Consider the following 14,512-nt stretch of genomic DNA (forward strand, 5'->3'; position numbering starts at 1 on the left):
ATAAATGACGTGAACGCAAAGGTCAAATGGATCAGGAGGGTAATTAGTTTCGATTCGTAGCTGTCGTGAGAAGTGATGCACTAACCAAAAACTGGGAGCGCCGAAAATGATGCACATTAGAGGAAGATTTTACAGTCATTTGATACTGTTTTAAACGCATACCTAATTATAAGGACCCTTCAATCTGCAAAGTTTGTACTTGTGCTTTGTTAATTGGCCCTCGCTACTACGCGTTTTCGTGTCCCAGTCCTTCTATGCGTTAAGGCCAAATCGTCTTCCATACTGCCGTACCCCTGTTGTAACAGCCAGTGTAGTGACCCGAGTTCTTCCAGAAGACAAAAAAAGTCACTGCTGGACCTGAAAATGTACCACCGACGACAGAGGAACTGGGGGGTTACTGCCTTGGCACGTGGGCCATGTTGCTCAGTTGAAGTACAATCGAGGAGACTTTGGTGCTCACTTAACCAAAATGAAGAGTTAAACAAAAGGAAAGCCAACTTGATTCCAGTGGATAACTACTCTGGTTTCCATTTTTAGAGGCCGAACTCTAGAGAGCCAGAAGAAGTGAATACGCTCCGGCAGTATCTGCGACGACTCTCAATGAAAGGTTTGAAAATGACGCCCGACTTCAGCAACTATCTCAGCCACGTTTTCTGCAGGATTGGTATTAACAATTAAAACAAAACTACTCGTTAACCATCTGAATTAGTTCATTACGGAACTGTCTATGCTACTTGTTAGTTATCCTCTCAGGAGCACCCAAATTCAATGAATGGCGCAGTTGGTTCGTGAGTGATTTTCTAATTGCACCGGCCACGTTGTGCCGACGGATGAGGGGTGTCGACCGGGAGATTGCTAGGGACAACGCTCAAAATGAGAGGAGGAGAATGTAGCACTTTATCTGGTTACCTCTTCGTTTTGGTTTCGCGGATACTTAAGCAACGGGCTTTTGTGCTTCCGCTGGGCAGCATGGCCTCCGAACCATGTCAGTAGCTCTAGGAGCCCTTCTGTACGCCAGTGATATATTTTTCGTCTTAATATTATGACTTCTTTTGTCTTCAGGAAAGATTCAGTGCGCCACAGATCTCAGTAAGATCAGACACAAGCACTTTATAGCTAAAAACACATTCTATTAAACTTATATAGTGGCGTTAAAAAAATTAATCATAAGAATGATGAATAATTTTGGTAGCCCTTTTTTGACAACCCGGTAGCCAAAACCCCTCATCATTCTATTTCTTGAAACCAAATAAATATTCACTGCTTTATCAACTAAAAGGAGTCCGTTATATATATGAATTTTATGAATCAAATAAAATACCTTTTTTATTGCTCAAACTTAGACGATGGGGGATGGAAATCTAGGCAGCAGTGCCAAAAATAACTTCACCAAATGTAGAATGATAATAAAAGGCAATGTTGAGAATATTATTATTTTACGCATTAATTAAACCACCTATCCTATTTTAGTGTTTGCAGTAAGTAACTTGAGCCAAGCCTACATTCGAAATAACCCATACCAGTACAAAAGACGACCTTTCATTAACGCCGAGAAATGCAGGAGGGTTAAGGCCACGGTTCGAAGACAATGCTGCCAAGAGCGAAGCAGGAACCAGGAGGAATAAGGAGTGTGTAGATAAATATCCGGTAAAACAAACATTAAACCACTAAGATATAACTGTAATACTTCGTTTAACACTGCCTATTGATTAAGCAGTCACTTAACGCTCAACCATTGTACTTCCACTCGCCTCAGCCCTTCTGTATACCGGTAGTGTATCTTTCACCACACTCCTATGACTTCTGCCGACTTTAAAGAACGTTCGGGGCGCTACTGTAACCTTGACCACTGTCTTGATTACATTGCAAAAACCAATTGGAAGATTATTACGCAAGTGCTTTTTCGTCACTTTTAAGTTTATAATGAAAAAGTAAAAACCAATCTAATCGTGACATTCGTTCTAATAATCTCGATACTGAATTAACCAAATCGCTACAGGCATATGATTTCTTGATGCACAAATTAGTCGCGAAAATAAAAGCAGAATATCCGAAACACACCAACAAATAGTAAATTTAACTAAAAGACTACGCCTGCTTGTAATATGTAAGCGCAAACGGTAGAGATGAGTGGCTGGTAGTAACCATGGCTGCTCCAACTTATCTGAAGAAACCTCGAGATATGGGGTTCAGAGACAATCTCATCATGAGCAGAGCAGAGCTGACGAGCTGCCAACAGAAATGACAGCATAAACGCAACGTCATCCCACCATGACGCGGTAACCAAAGGCCATGGAGGATGAAATGCTTACCTCATCCCATCTCATAAATATCCCAAAAAGTCATTTTTATTTACTCTTGGGGCAAATTTTGCCTCCAACCAACTACCAAAATCGCCACAAAACCACAGCAAGTTCTAACATCACGGTGCTATTTCAAAACGCTCGGTGATATATACAGTCACGGAGATGGAGGAAGAATGAAAAAAAAAAAACGTTAAAACTTGAAGTCCTTATACTTCTTAGCTGCTGGGGGTCCACCCGTACTAGTAGTGCCCGAACTTGAAACGGTACCTGTCTTCTGCTGGGACTCGGCTCCCGCGAGTCGCTTTCGCAGCATCTTTTCGCGAGGATCTTCGGCCTGTAAAAAAAGAAAGGACACTGAGCCAAGTCTAAATGGTAACGTCACAAACATTTCCTGAAAACGCTCAGCTCTGATCCAACTTGTAAACGCAATGATCACACTGATTTCAGGATGATATGGAGGTTTGTAGGTTACTTTTTAATAGATGTTTCAAAGAAACTGGCACAATATCTGACACAACAAGATTTCAGTAGGTGTGATAACGAACGATGCCCCGACTTCCAAGAGAATGCCACAGTTACATTTTCATCCCCCGAATCAGGCTTAGTAGACTAAGAGCACTAAACCTAACTTGGCAGACACAAACTGATTCAAGTCAGAAAATTTTAAGTATCATGCCATAAGGTAACGCATCGGCAAATTGCAAAAATGAACTTCTTAAGGGACATTTGTACATATTTGTCTTCTACTGTATGTATACGCTTAAATCATTTTAGGTATCATAACGACGCCAACGAGAATCACTCAATGTAACAACTCTCCTGGAGTTTCTGAAGGGTGATGAATATACGTAGGGATACAATTCTTTCTTCTGGACGCAGGTTGGGCAAGTGGACACTAGCAAAGTCAGTCCGCATGTGAATCAGCCGATCTCATTCACACACATGAGAAAATCAGCCACATCATTTCATTTCCTAAATACTTTTTTAACTAGCACGTTTAGTATTCTGGTAGATATTTCAATCCACTGAACAGCATCTCACCAATTTTGACGATGTACCAATAAACGATGCTGACACTCAAGAGAATCTCCAAGTAGTTTTTCCTTTCGACCTCTCATTTTATTAACGGTGATGCTATATGTTCAAAAAACTCCGTTCTCAAATCCGACATTATTTACTGAAAGAGTTCGAAAATGTTGAATAGTTCGCAGCACATTAACAGGAAAAAACCATCTACCGAAAGATTATAAGTAGCCACAGGCTCATAAAATCTAACCACCAAAGTAGGTTTCAACACCAAGCAGAACTTCGTCTTTACAAAGTTCATCTAATCCCATAGGAGAGACGTCAGAAAAGCTTTATCACGAGAATAGTGGAGACCTACCTCCTCCCCACGAGGAGCACCCGTAACCCCGGTGACATCATAAACCCGAGTTGAGCCAAGCATTGCTGATGGCTGTAGGGCTGTCTCGCGCTCAGGTAACACGCGATAAAGTTGTCCGGCAGCCAATCCAGTTCCCGGGGCAGGTGTCTCAAATCCGTCTGCATTGTCCATAGCCGCCTCGATGGTGCGCTTGCGCAGCTCTATGTTGCTCGGGTTTGCTGCCCCCACAGCCGCCGCTGCCGGTGTCTCTGCACCAATAACGCTGGAGACCGCCCCGCTTGGTGTGATTAAACTGAAGCGAAATGAAAAAAGTACCTGAATGCTCTCAGAAGTGACTACGAAACGGCATATTTGAGAATGCTACTTACCCAGAGGCAGGAGTAACCAAGCCACCCAAATCGATGCTGACCTTTTCGATGGGTTGGATCATTTCAGTAGGGGGGCCGGTGAGGCCTACTGTCTCCCCCTCACCACCGCCTTCACCCGCTTCACCAGTCTTATCCTCGTCTTCTTCGGATTCGTCTTCTTCTTCCTCCTCCTCTTCATCAGATTCCAGCTCGCCCCAAAGGCCACTCTTCCCGAGACCTGAGATGACGGGTTCCTCAGGCTCGGCGGGTCCACCGGTAGGCGGTGGTGGCGGTGGGACACCTGCCATGTTGCCACCGTTACCGAAGACGTCGCCGTAGATAGGACGGCCCATCTCGTCCACGGGAGGTTTGCCCCAACCACCGGGATGGTAGCCAAAGGCACAGCCAGGAGGTATGGGTGCATTGAGACCAGGAATGACTACGTTGGGGTAGGAGGGTGGGGGACCGTAACGCTGCATCGCGATTAACCATGGTGGTGGGTAGCGGTCAGCGTTCTATGATGAGAGATTGCGGATGATTCTTCTATCACTGTTACAGTGACATCATTGTTTGCGTTTAGTTTACCTTTAACATCTACGCACCATAAGATAACTTCATCTGACATCTTTTTCATTGCGGATTTGACCACACAGCCCTTTCAGTATTATGATCCGGCTAGCACGTTGGTGGCATGGGACTTAGCCAATGCCGTCCATAATACTAACTTCTAGATTTACAAAAATCGCTGAGAGTATCTTGAGGGCTACAGCTTTACAAGAAACATGGTTTGCCATAGCAATCGACCCAAGAGACCTTTAAACGAAGTGCCATCATTGCCTTAACCGAAGAAATTGCACTAGGATTCATGTTTAAATTAGAATGTTTTAAGCGAATTTTGGTAGAGAATAATTGCGCGACTCGTTTAAGTAACCAAGACACGCAAAATAGGCAAAAACATCATAGCTAAAAGGGTAGCAAATGATGTAGCATGGGATGTTAAGTTATATGGAGTAAACATCCGTTGCTTTCAATGCAGCAAACAAATACTTCGAATTCGGTTCGGACAGAAAAAAAAATATGTGGGGAAATCTGAGACAAATCGCTAAACACTAACATAGAAGCGAGATCACTTCGCTGAGGAAAATTTACTACTCCGAGGGTATTGGAAATTTGTCGGCCATAGGAGGTAAATATCCATTAAGACTGCAATAAAATCATAATGCTGTTTAAGATGTTATTTTTAGCACCAGAAGCCTCCCACTATCTACTCCGCTAACAGCGCAAAAAACATTCCTTCCCTACGATAAACCCTTACGATGACAATTTATGTCAGAAAGCAGCATGACCCGACGCAAATCTAAACCTTAACGTTTGAAAGTTCCACTCCCGTACCTGGAAATCTATTCGAATCCTCACCATAGCCATTCCGCTCGAAAACGAAGATAAACAATTTTGTTGACGTTTATAGTTTGAAAACCCATTGAAAAGAGAACGTACCGGTCCAGTGGGGAGACCCAACGCAGTTCGCAACTCATCCGACAGATTACCCGGTTTTTTCTCCTTTAGCTTCACCTCGAACTCCTTTCCCTCGTAATAGAGATCCCCATGACTCGTCAATTTGGGCTTTGTCTGGTACTTAAAGAAAGCGTCATGCAGTTTTCGGTAGTCAATATCCACTTTGCCTATCTTCGGTCGAATTTTTTCCCTCATTCTTGTTTTTAGCGACTTTTCGGCGTCCTGTCAAAGTGCAGAAAAGCACTAGTGAATAAGGAAAAGGTTGATTGACGGTTCAGCAAATGAGTGGAGAAATGGATACATAAATCAAGAGTAAACAGGCAAGAGAAGTTAGGAAGCTAAATAAATAAACCAGCCTGTGAAATATGAGGCCCTACCAACAAATCACAACCACAGACGGAGGCCCGAACTCACCTTATCAGAAACGGTCTGACGCATCTCCATGATCCCCGTCCGCGCAATAAACTCAGGTAGTCGAAAAGGTGGTTTTTCAAACCCTCTCTTGCCCTGAAGATACTTTCTCTTAGCGCACCAATGTTTGGGGACAGGAACAGTGTTACGATAGGATTTCAAGTAGACCAAAAGTAGGGGGTCCTTGGCACAAACGTCCCACATTTCAACCACGTCCGGTCGAGCAGCAGCCTGCTTTAAAGAAGCCACCGAGGGACGATTTAAAAGCTTCAGCTTCTTTTTGCTTAACGGTTGTTCCCTATTCGCATCGTCATCATCGTCGTCTCCGACGCCTTTCCTGTCACTCTTTTTCTCTGATTTTTTGGCACGAGCAGCTGCCTCTTCTGCTAGAAGGGCTGCAGTGCGAGCTTTAAGGCTCGGTTGATCCGGAGTGGTTTTGAAGGGGTCTCCAGTTAGACCAAAATCAGTGCCGACCCTATCACCATCTGTGGCACCGTCCCTCCCATCACCAGATTCGTCGAAGACAAGCTGGTAAAAATCAAACACTTTTAAGTGAATAAGATGTTAGCGACGCAATACGGTATCACTTTAGTGCATCAGTTTGAGGAAAGACAGACATGAATTTAGAGACACAAAGTCACACACCTTGAAACGTTCGAACGGACCTGTGAGTTCGAAAACAGGATACTCTTTACGAGGGACTTCCTCAGTCTTCTCTTTCGCTTCACTAACTGAACCAGAGTTTGAAGTCACAGAATCAGAGGTTTGGGCATCCTGATTGTCTCCACCCGCCCTTTTCCTTTGTTTGGACGCCTTTTTCTTTAGTTTTTTCTTTCTATTCCTTTCCTGTTGGCGAGTCATGAAAGATGGATGAGCTTCATTTTCATCAAACCCTTCGTCAGCGGCGCCATCCTCGAGGACCGCCATCTTGTCCGTTAAAGGAGGTGATTTTACAGTCGCCTAGCCAATAGGAATCAAACAGACAAAGCCATAAGATTAACAAAAGTCTAACACCAAAAATAGCTTTAGAAAAATTTTTCGTGCCAATTTCAAATTCTTTAATAAACATTGACAGGATAGATAATTAAGGCTCATATTACTAACTTCTATTGATACGATTTACGATAACAGTTTTTTACTAAATTGCGGTGAGTTTAACGAAAAAGTGGGACAGATATTTCATATTTTGCGAATACCTCTTTGCAATTTTGTAATTACTTGAACAGTCCGGCCTTGTTTTATACAGCTGCTAATTTGACTACTTTAAATTGATTGGTTAACCTATCCGGTGTTTAAAGGGACTGGATCGTGTTTAGCGTCGTTTGCCCCGGTCGTGTTGACTGTGATGCCTCCGAAGCGGAACCGTCGTAACATCAGTGCTGGTGAAGGAGATGATGTCCCCGCTAAATCTCAGCAGCGTAATGACATCTCTGATGATGAAGGACCAGGGCGAAAGGGCAAAAAGAACCTTGCGGTGGATAAACGAAAAGGCAAAAAGTCCACAAATGACTTCCAAGTTGATGGATCTGACGGAGAAGCTAGTCAGGTTTCTAAGGATGCCGATGAAGCTAAGAAGTTGAAAACTGGTAAGGGGAAGAAGGATCGCAGACGCTACGACCATGATGATGATGATGACGCCCGAAAGCCCCTAGAAGACAAAGAAACCGCGGGGCAAGTGAAGCCTTCTGGGAAGAAGCAAAAAAAGGATAAGATGGGAGACGTGGATTTTGGCGCTGATGAACCTAAGGCCGTTAATACCACTGCTCAAATTCACGGCGGCTTCGAAATAAACGAACCCGACGCGGAGGACGATCTAGACGAAGACTTTTACAAGAAGAAGCGAAAAGCCGGCCGTGGAGGGAAGCCGCAGGAATCACAACAACAACAAGGCCCCAAAAAGAAAGGCGGTAAAAAGGGACAAAAGGGTCGGCGCGGTGATGATTGGGGTGACTCTGAAGAAGAAGAAAGGAAATTGGCTGAAAAGCTGGCCGATATAGGCCTTAAAGCCGCTGATGATTTCGATGGAAAAGGGTATGACATGTATCAGCCAACAAGGAAAGGAAAACAGAAGAAAAATAGGCGATTTGAAGACTTTTTGGAGCCAGAAGAGGAGTTCGGAACGGAGGCTCTTCCACCTCCTGTAGATGTAAGGGAAGAGCAACCACAAAAGGGTAAACGGAAAAATGGCGTAGTAGTTGAGGCTAGGGAACCTGCACCCGAAGACTCGGAATACTCTCTTGAGATTAAAAAGGGTCAAGAGGTAACGAAAGGCGTGGATTCGAAAGAGATATTGGGTCTTGAATCAGAGACTAAAGGAGAGGAAGAGGCTAATGTTGAGTCACTGAAGACAGAAGTGTCAGAGCAGACTCTGGAGGCAGTCGTCGATTCTACAAAGAAGCAAAAGTTGTCGAAGAAGGAGATGAAGAAGCAGAAGAAACGCGAAGACTTCGCCAAATTGGTGGAGATCGCCAAAGAAAACGTTCTGGCTAATGCGGGCACTCTGGATAACTTCTCTGTATCACAGGTTCGTTTAGCTCTTCTAGTGCTCGGTCATCAACTATATGTTACCCGTATTTTACTGTTACACCTAAGTTTGAACTAGATCTCACTTTTCGTACTTATAACTACGCATTTGTAAATAGGAATCAATCATATTTTTTTCTTCGGATGCTCATTTTCTCTATTTTGACGCTCAGTTTTATTATACTCGCGCTTCATCGCGCTACCGCATTTTCTTGAAAATTGTATTTAAGGAGTCCTTAGGCGTGTTTAGCACTAAATGATGCACTTATCAACCAGAGGAACTAATTTCTTGCTTCCAGTACTTAAAATATCCGGCATAAATCAAAGTGCTAGACGTGTGGATAGCTTATAGCAGTTCTTCTCCTTTTTTAACAGTTACTCGCGAACCGCAACTTGTTTATGTAAATAAATGCATGCTTGCCACGTTTATTTGGCCCAGAATAAATGGAATTTGTGAGTCACAGGTATCAGTATCGTTGAATAGTCTGGTTCTTGGTGTTACGTAGGCCTACCTAAATGTGGCATTTGTAAGTAGTGTTGCAATATTGGTAATGAAACCTCATGATTTTGTTGTTGCATGTTTGTTACTGTTAACTTCACTGATGAATCTAGTTTATGAAGAAATTGCTAAGACCTGAGTTTTATCGGCAGATCTTTTCGCTCGTTCAGTGCATTTGCTAGTTTTTCCAGTCGGGTTCACGAAGGCACTGTTTGTACGATGACCTCCGTACCGCCACTTTGCAGCATAACAGCTGCAGTGGTTACCTGCCTTTCACAAATATAGCTTCTCTGTAGCATGCTATTCTTCACTTTCGAAAACTTAGTTTGAATCAATTTTGACGATTCGGTGCAACCTGATTTTGATCACTAGCCATCGTTTTTCTATTCGGATAATTGATGACTAATCTCCTATCTAATACAAGAAGTACCTCCCTGTCTGACCGCCTTTTTGATTTGACGTATTGTCTAGCAGTTTAATATCCCGTGAAGCTTGTGTCTTTTCCCTGAATGGTGAATAGACGTGTATTAAAACCCCATCTAATCCACCATGATTTTGTCCTTGCAGGCAGCAGGCAAGACAGTCCTAAATGAGAACCAATTAGATATTAAGGTCGAGACCTTCTCACTCTCTGCCAAAGGCAAGGATCTCTTTGTGAACGCCTCGCTTCAGATCACTCACGGTCGTCGCTATGGTCTCTGTGGTCCCAATGGGTAAGCCCCCTGTTCTACTGATCGTTTTGTTGTTAATTTTGCTTAGCCAGTCATATTGTAATCCCCCGATAGAGGTCGCTGCGTTCTGTCAGATGCTGCGCATTGTGTTTAGAGCCCGCCGTAGATGGGGCTCGAGGCCATTCAGTCATATCTGATTTTCTCAGAAATGATGGGTTGTTGAGTTGATAAAATTTAGGAGATTTTGGCAAATTTCCATCAAGTAGTCTTCTTTGCAGTTCACCTTGAAGTAATCTTTGCGATTACATTTTGATTGTACACTTTTGGTATACGTCAATTGAATATCTTAACAAAACGGTGACATTACAGCCTTTTTTCTCTGCACGCGGAGTAAAGTCGTCCCATGCTAAATTGACTGAAGTTTTGAGAAAGTGCTGGGCCCCCTGGCCGTCAAATTTCGGTTGCGTAATTTTCTCGGTTATCTCATGAATTATGCCTTTGGTAGGACCGAAAGCATTTAGAACAACTCTAGATGTTTGATTTTAAGGTTAATTTCGTCATTATTAGTCAATCACAGACCTTTGGCACGCGAAAATTTTATGGTGGGGGTTTCGAAACGCCCACATCATGAAGCGTTTTTTTTTTAAATTCCGTTGTTGCGGAATGGAGTCCTCGTCTACGAGGTGATTGGAATGTTTAAAGGTGGACATATTGGTGTGATGGATGCTAGTCGATCTGGACGTCTAACTTGATCTATGGCCACGTAGAATGAAGAATTAACTTTGGAAATGATTTGTCCAGCGCTTTGCTTTAAATTTAAGATTTGAGCAATTGCATCGTGTCAGAGGTGGATGGGAAAAGTGGCAAATCGATGTCGTTGGTTAAGAAAAATGCCACGTTTCCTAATCTCTTGTAGCCATGGTAAAACCACCCTTTTGCGTCACATCGCCGAACGAAAACTCGCCATTCCTTCTAACATCGATATTCTTCTTTGTGAACAGGGTACGTCTCCGTCATTGATCTACTGATGTCTGGATCCTGCCTACCACCGGATCCATAATGCCTGCGTTTTCATTCCTTCTAGAGGTCATCGCCGATGACACGCCTTCAGTTCAGGTGGTTCTCAACTCGGATACGAAGCGTCTTAATTTGCTGCAAGAGTTGGAAACATTGCGAGAAAAGGTTGAAACCTCGCACGACGCAGGCGTGCTCGACCTCTATAACGAAGTGCGTTTCACCATTTCCATGTGGAGCACGCCTACTAGGTTACTTTAAGTAATTTCGTCTTTCTTCTCACCAGGTGCATGAGGAGCTGGTGGCCATGAGGGCTGACGCAGCGGAGGGCAAAGCGCGTCGTATTTTAGCTGGTCTCGGTTTCACTCCTCCAATGATGGAGAGGCCCACGAAGGATCTGTCTGGTGGTTGGCGGATGCGTGTCAGTCTGGCGCGGGCGCTCTTCCTTGAGCCTACACTCCTGCTTCTGGACGAACCCACCAACCATTTAGATCTTAACGCTGTTATCTGGCTTGATAAGTAAGTAGATTGGATTTTATGGATTTGGTTGTTTTAGTTACCTCCAGAGTTGGAAAAAGACACTTCTTGTTGTGTCCCATGACCAGTCATTCTTAGACAACGTCTGCACGGACATTATCCACCTGGATCAGAAACAACTCTTTTACTATCGTGGTAACTACGGTAAGAAAACATTCTCTACTCATGGTGTAATTTCCCTTATCACATCCTCGGCAGAAATTGCCTTCCCACAGATCGTTTCAAGACAATGTTGGCGCAGAGGAGGCGTGAACAAATGAAGGAATATGAGAAACAAGAAAGGCGTCTGAAGGAACTTAAACAATCTGGAATGAGTGCTAAGCAAGCCCAAGCGAAGAATCAGCGTGAAGCCCTCACCCGCAAGCAAGGAAAGGGAAAGGGTGCTCAGAATAATGGAGGGGAAGGTGGGCCAGCTGATGCAAAGCAGCTGATTGCAAAACCGAAGGACTATGTTGTTAAGGTAGGTTATCTTTTTCATTCGCTTATAATTTGTTAGTAGCACATTGGTAACGTCTGGTTTTTCTTTAGTTCTATTTCCCCAATCCCCCTCCGCTTAATCCTCCAGTCCTGGGCCTCTTTAACTGCAGCTTTGCTTATCCAAATCAGAAATTGCTTTTCAAGGATGTTAATTTCGGTGTGGACTTGTCGACCCGTATCGCAATCGTCGGTCCAAACGGCGTTGGCAAATCCACGTTTATTAAGCTTCTTACTGGTGAACTCACTCCCACAGAGGGCGAACGAAGAATTAACCATCGAGCCAAAATCGGAAAGTATGATCAGCACTCGGCGGACCAATTGAATCTATCTGAAACTCCAGCCCAATATCTTATGCGCTTGTTCAATCTCCCCATGCAGGTAGTTTAATTCTTTTCTCAAATTGACTTGCGGAATTAGTTGTGGAGTTATGGTTTAATGCCATCTTAGGAGGCAAGAGGCACCTTAGGCAAATTCGGGTTGGAGAGTCACGCGCATACGATCCCCAACGCCGACCTTTCAGGTGGCCAAAAGGCTCGTGTCGCCTTTGCCGAGCTCTCGAAACGTGCACCCGACATTCTAATCCTTGATGAGCCCACCAACAACCTTGACATAGAGTCTATAGATGCACTGGCCGAGGCTATTAACAATTTCGAAGGCGGGGTGATTATAGTAAGTCACGACGAACGCCTTATTCGTGATACGGAGTGCATTCTCTGGATCATTGAGGATCAGGATATCGTCGAAATTTGTGGAGAGTTTGATGACTACCGACGGGAGATCCTAGAAGCTTTGGGCGAAGAATTGGCCAATCCGAGCAAAGTGGCAGCCGCTGCTGGGTGTCTTGATTGATTTATTTTTTTTTCCTTCTATACCTTTGTCCGCCTGTCTTTCATCCCCCTGCCTTTCCCGTCTGTGCGTCCATCCGTCCTCGTGAATGATCCTCGTGTCAGTTTATACAGCCCTTCCTTGGTTGATGGAAATTCCGTTCTTTTATTTTATTGTGGATGGGTTGGACGTTTCGCACATTTCAAGACAGTTTGAAGTGTTCCTAGTGGTTCGTCGAGACTTCTTGAAGTGCCATTTTTGCAATTAGTGGAATACTGATCTACTTAATTAGACGTGGGAGAGATGTCTGGTGAGGGCGATCTTGGGTTACTCGAATGCCTGGTCGTGAGTCAAACTTTTCCCTTCGGCTGCATTTATTGGTAGGAGCATTATTTTCCCCTCTAGGATTTTTAACCGAAACTTTTTTGCGCTGGCTAGCTGAGGCATTGTGTTAATTATACAAGGGATTAGGTTTTGTTGCTCCCGGTCATAACATCCTCAAGATGTTCGCCCACGATGTCGTGTGTATTTAACATTCCGACTTTCTTATCCGATCCTGCGGTCATGAGTACGTCCTCTCGATCTGTTTATGATGACCTGTCGTGTCGCAAATAGCTTGGTTGAATTTGGAACTCAAGTATGCGTGAGTTGTTCTCGGTTTGGTAATAATTATATTTTTATGGCATCTGGGCTGTCGTTGGCTGATTTGCCTCTGAGAGCCCGGAGGTGAACATGCTAATTCTAGACGTCAACGCGTCCTTAGTACTCTGCGCATGGTCATTAATGATCCCTCCACGGCTCACCAAATATAAAAGTACAGAATAGTAAAATGTGAGGTGGAAGGTGAAAGGTTGGAAGTAACCCAATTACGAAGTGTTTCTTCAGTTCATAACACCCCTTTGAGAATGTGGGACATTCTTTTTAGTAAACTTCTTGAACCGAAACCTAGGAACCAACTTCAATTTTCAGAATTTATAGGATTACCCTAGCAGAATCTGCTTTTATAGGCACGTAAGGTCGCTACATGACAGCTGGCTGCAAAGACTTGTTGCTATTTATAGTCTTTCAAAATGCCACTTTTTGGCTTCGTTGTCAAGCGCGGGTAGATACACGTCAATCCCTCGGTTCGATACTCTTCACTCTGCCCTCAACTGTCTTTCTCTTATCGTTGAATTATCCCTTGCCTCACAAAGTGTCGGTTGGACCTGGTGGATGTGACTGAAGTTTACCTGCTTGACGAAGTGAGTGTAATCCAGTTCCAAAAATCCAAAGGTCTCTTGTGCCGTCTGTCGCGTAGCCCTCGAAGGAGGTGCGTTGTGTGGTAACAGAACGTATCGTCTAGGGGTTAGTTGATAGGTATAATTTCGATGATGGGGGATAGATGCGCCACATTTGAGAGGAATTCTTATTATTGATCATGAGGAATTGTGTTGATATTGGATAAAATAATGAGAGGCCAATATGTCAAGAGCAAACCTCGGTGATGCCTGCCTATGCTGCGGTGAAATGTGTGGTCTCCACCCACAGGCATTGGGAAATCACAGTGAGCTTCAAGGACTGGCAATTCGTCACCTCCCACTCCTTGCGCATACATTATGGAAATGTACTGCAAACTTTAGCCCGTTTCGCAACTAATTGGAGTTAAGAAATGTTTTTTTTATTTTGAAGTTTGCTAAGCAAACATCATAGAATAGCTGTAGCGTCCCGAGACTTCCTTGAAGATGAAAGAAGACAATGCTGGGATTGGTGCTACTGGCATGGCACGATGTTCAGATCACCGCTCGGAGGCACAATAGCTGAGTCCCTAATTGGATCGTTACCAAAACCGAAAGTTTAATAACCAATTAATGTATTACATGGCCCCTCTTCTCTTTTGAGCGTTGTTTCCGCCGCTCCTCTTGGCCAACCTCTCGTATCAGCCATCAAAACGTAACTGGTGCTGTAAAACACTCACGAGCCATTCGTACCAGCCATCGAATTTTCGTGCAACTGCCACTCCACTG

The 14,512-nt window shown here is 43.9% G+C and overlaps 2 protein-coding genes across 2 annotated transcripts; one reads left to right on the forward strand and one right to left on the reverse strand. All coding sequences in view use genetic code 11, as the record gives it.

Moving 5' to 3' along the window:
• Positions 1-2,496: 2,496 nt before the first annotated feature.
• On the reverse strand, positions 2,497-6,890 carry EGR_03864 (Splicing factor 3B subunit 2; the record flags this gene model as incomplete). The annotated part of the gene is made up of 6 exons (XM_024493113.1): positions 2,497-2,640; positions 3,691-3,982; positions 4,059-4,552; positions 5,535-5,774; positions 5,967-6,491; positions 6,609-6,890. The coding sequence occupies 6 exons, from the start codon at positions 6,888-6,890 to the stop codon at positions 2,497-2,499; spliced, it is 1,977 nt and encodes a 658-aa protein (XP_024352385.1).
• A 4,546-nt stretch (positions 6,891-11,436) lies between these two features.
• EGR_03865 (ATP-dependent transporter) lies at positions 11,437-14,198 on the forward strand (the record flags this gene model as incomplete). The annotated part of the gene is made up of 2 exons (XM_024493114.1): positions 11,437-11,667; positions 14,178-14,198. 2 exons carry the CDS (start codon positions 11,437-11,439, stop codon positions 14,196-14,198), a joined length of 252 nt encoding a protein of 83 aa, XP_024352386.1.
• Positions 14,199-14,512: the final 314 nt, after the last annotated feature.

This window comes from Echinococcus granulosus (assembly GCF_000524195.1).
Source record: "Echinococcus granulosus chromosome Unknown EG_S00022, whole genome shotgun sequence".
Classification (NCBI taxonomy): domain Eukaryota; kingdom Metazoa; phylum Platyhelminthes; class Cestoda; order Cyclophyllidea; family Taeniidae; genus Echinococcus; species Echinococcus granulosus.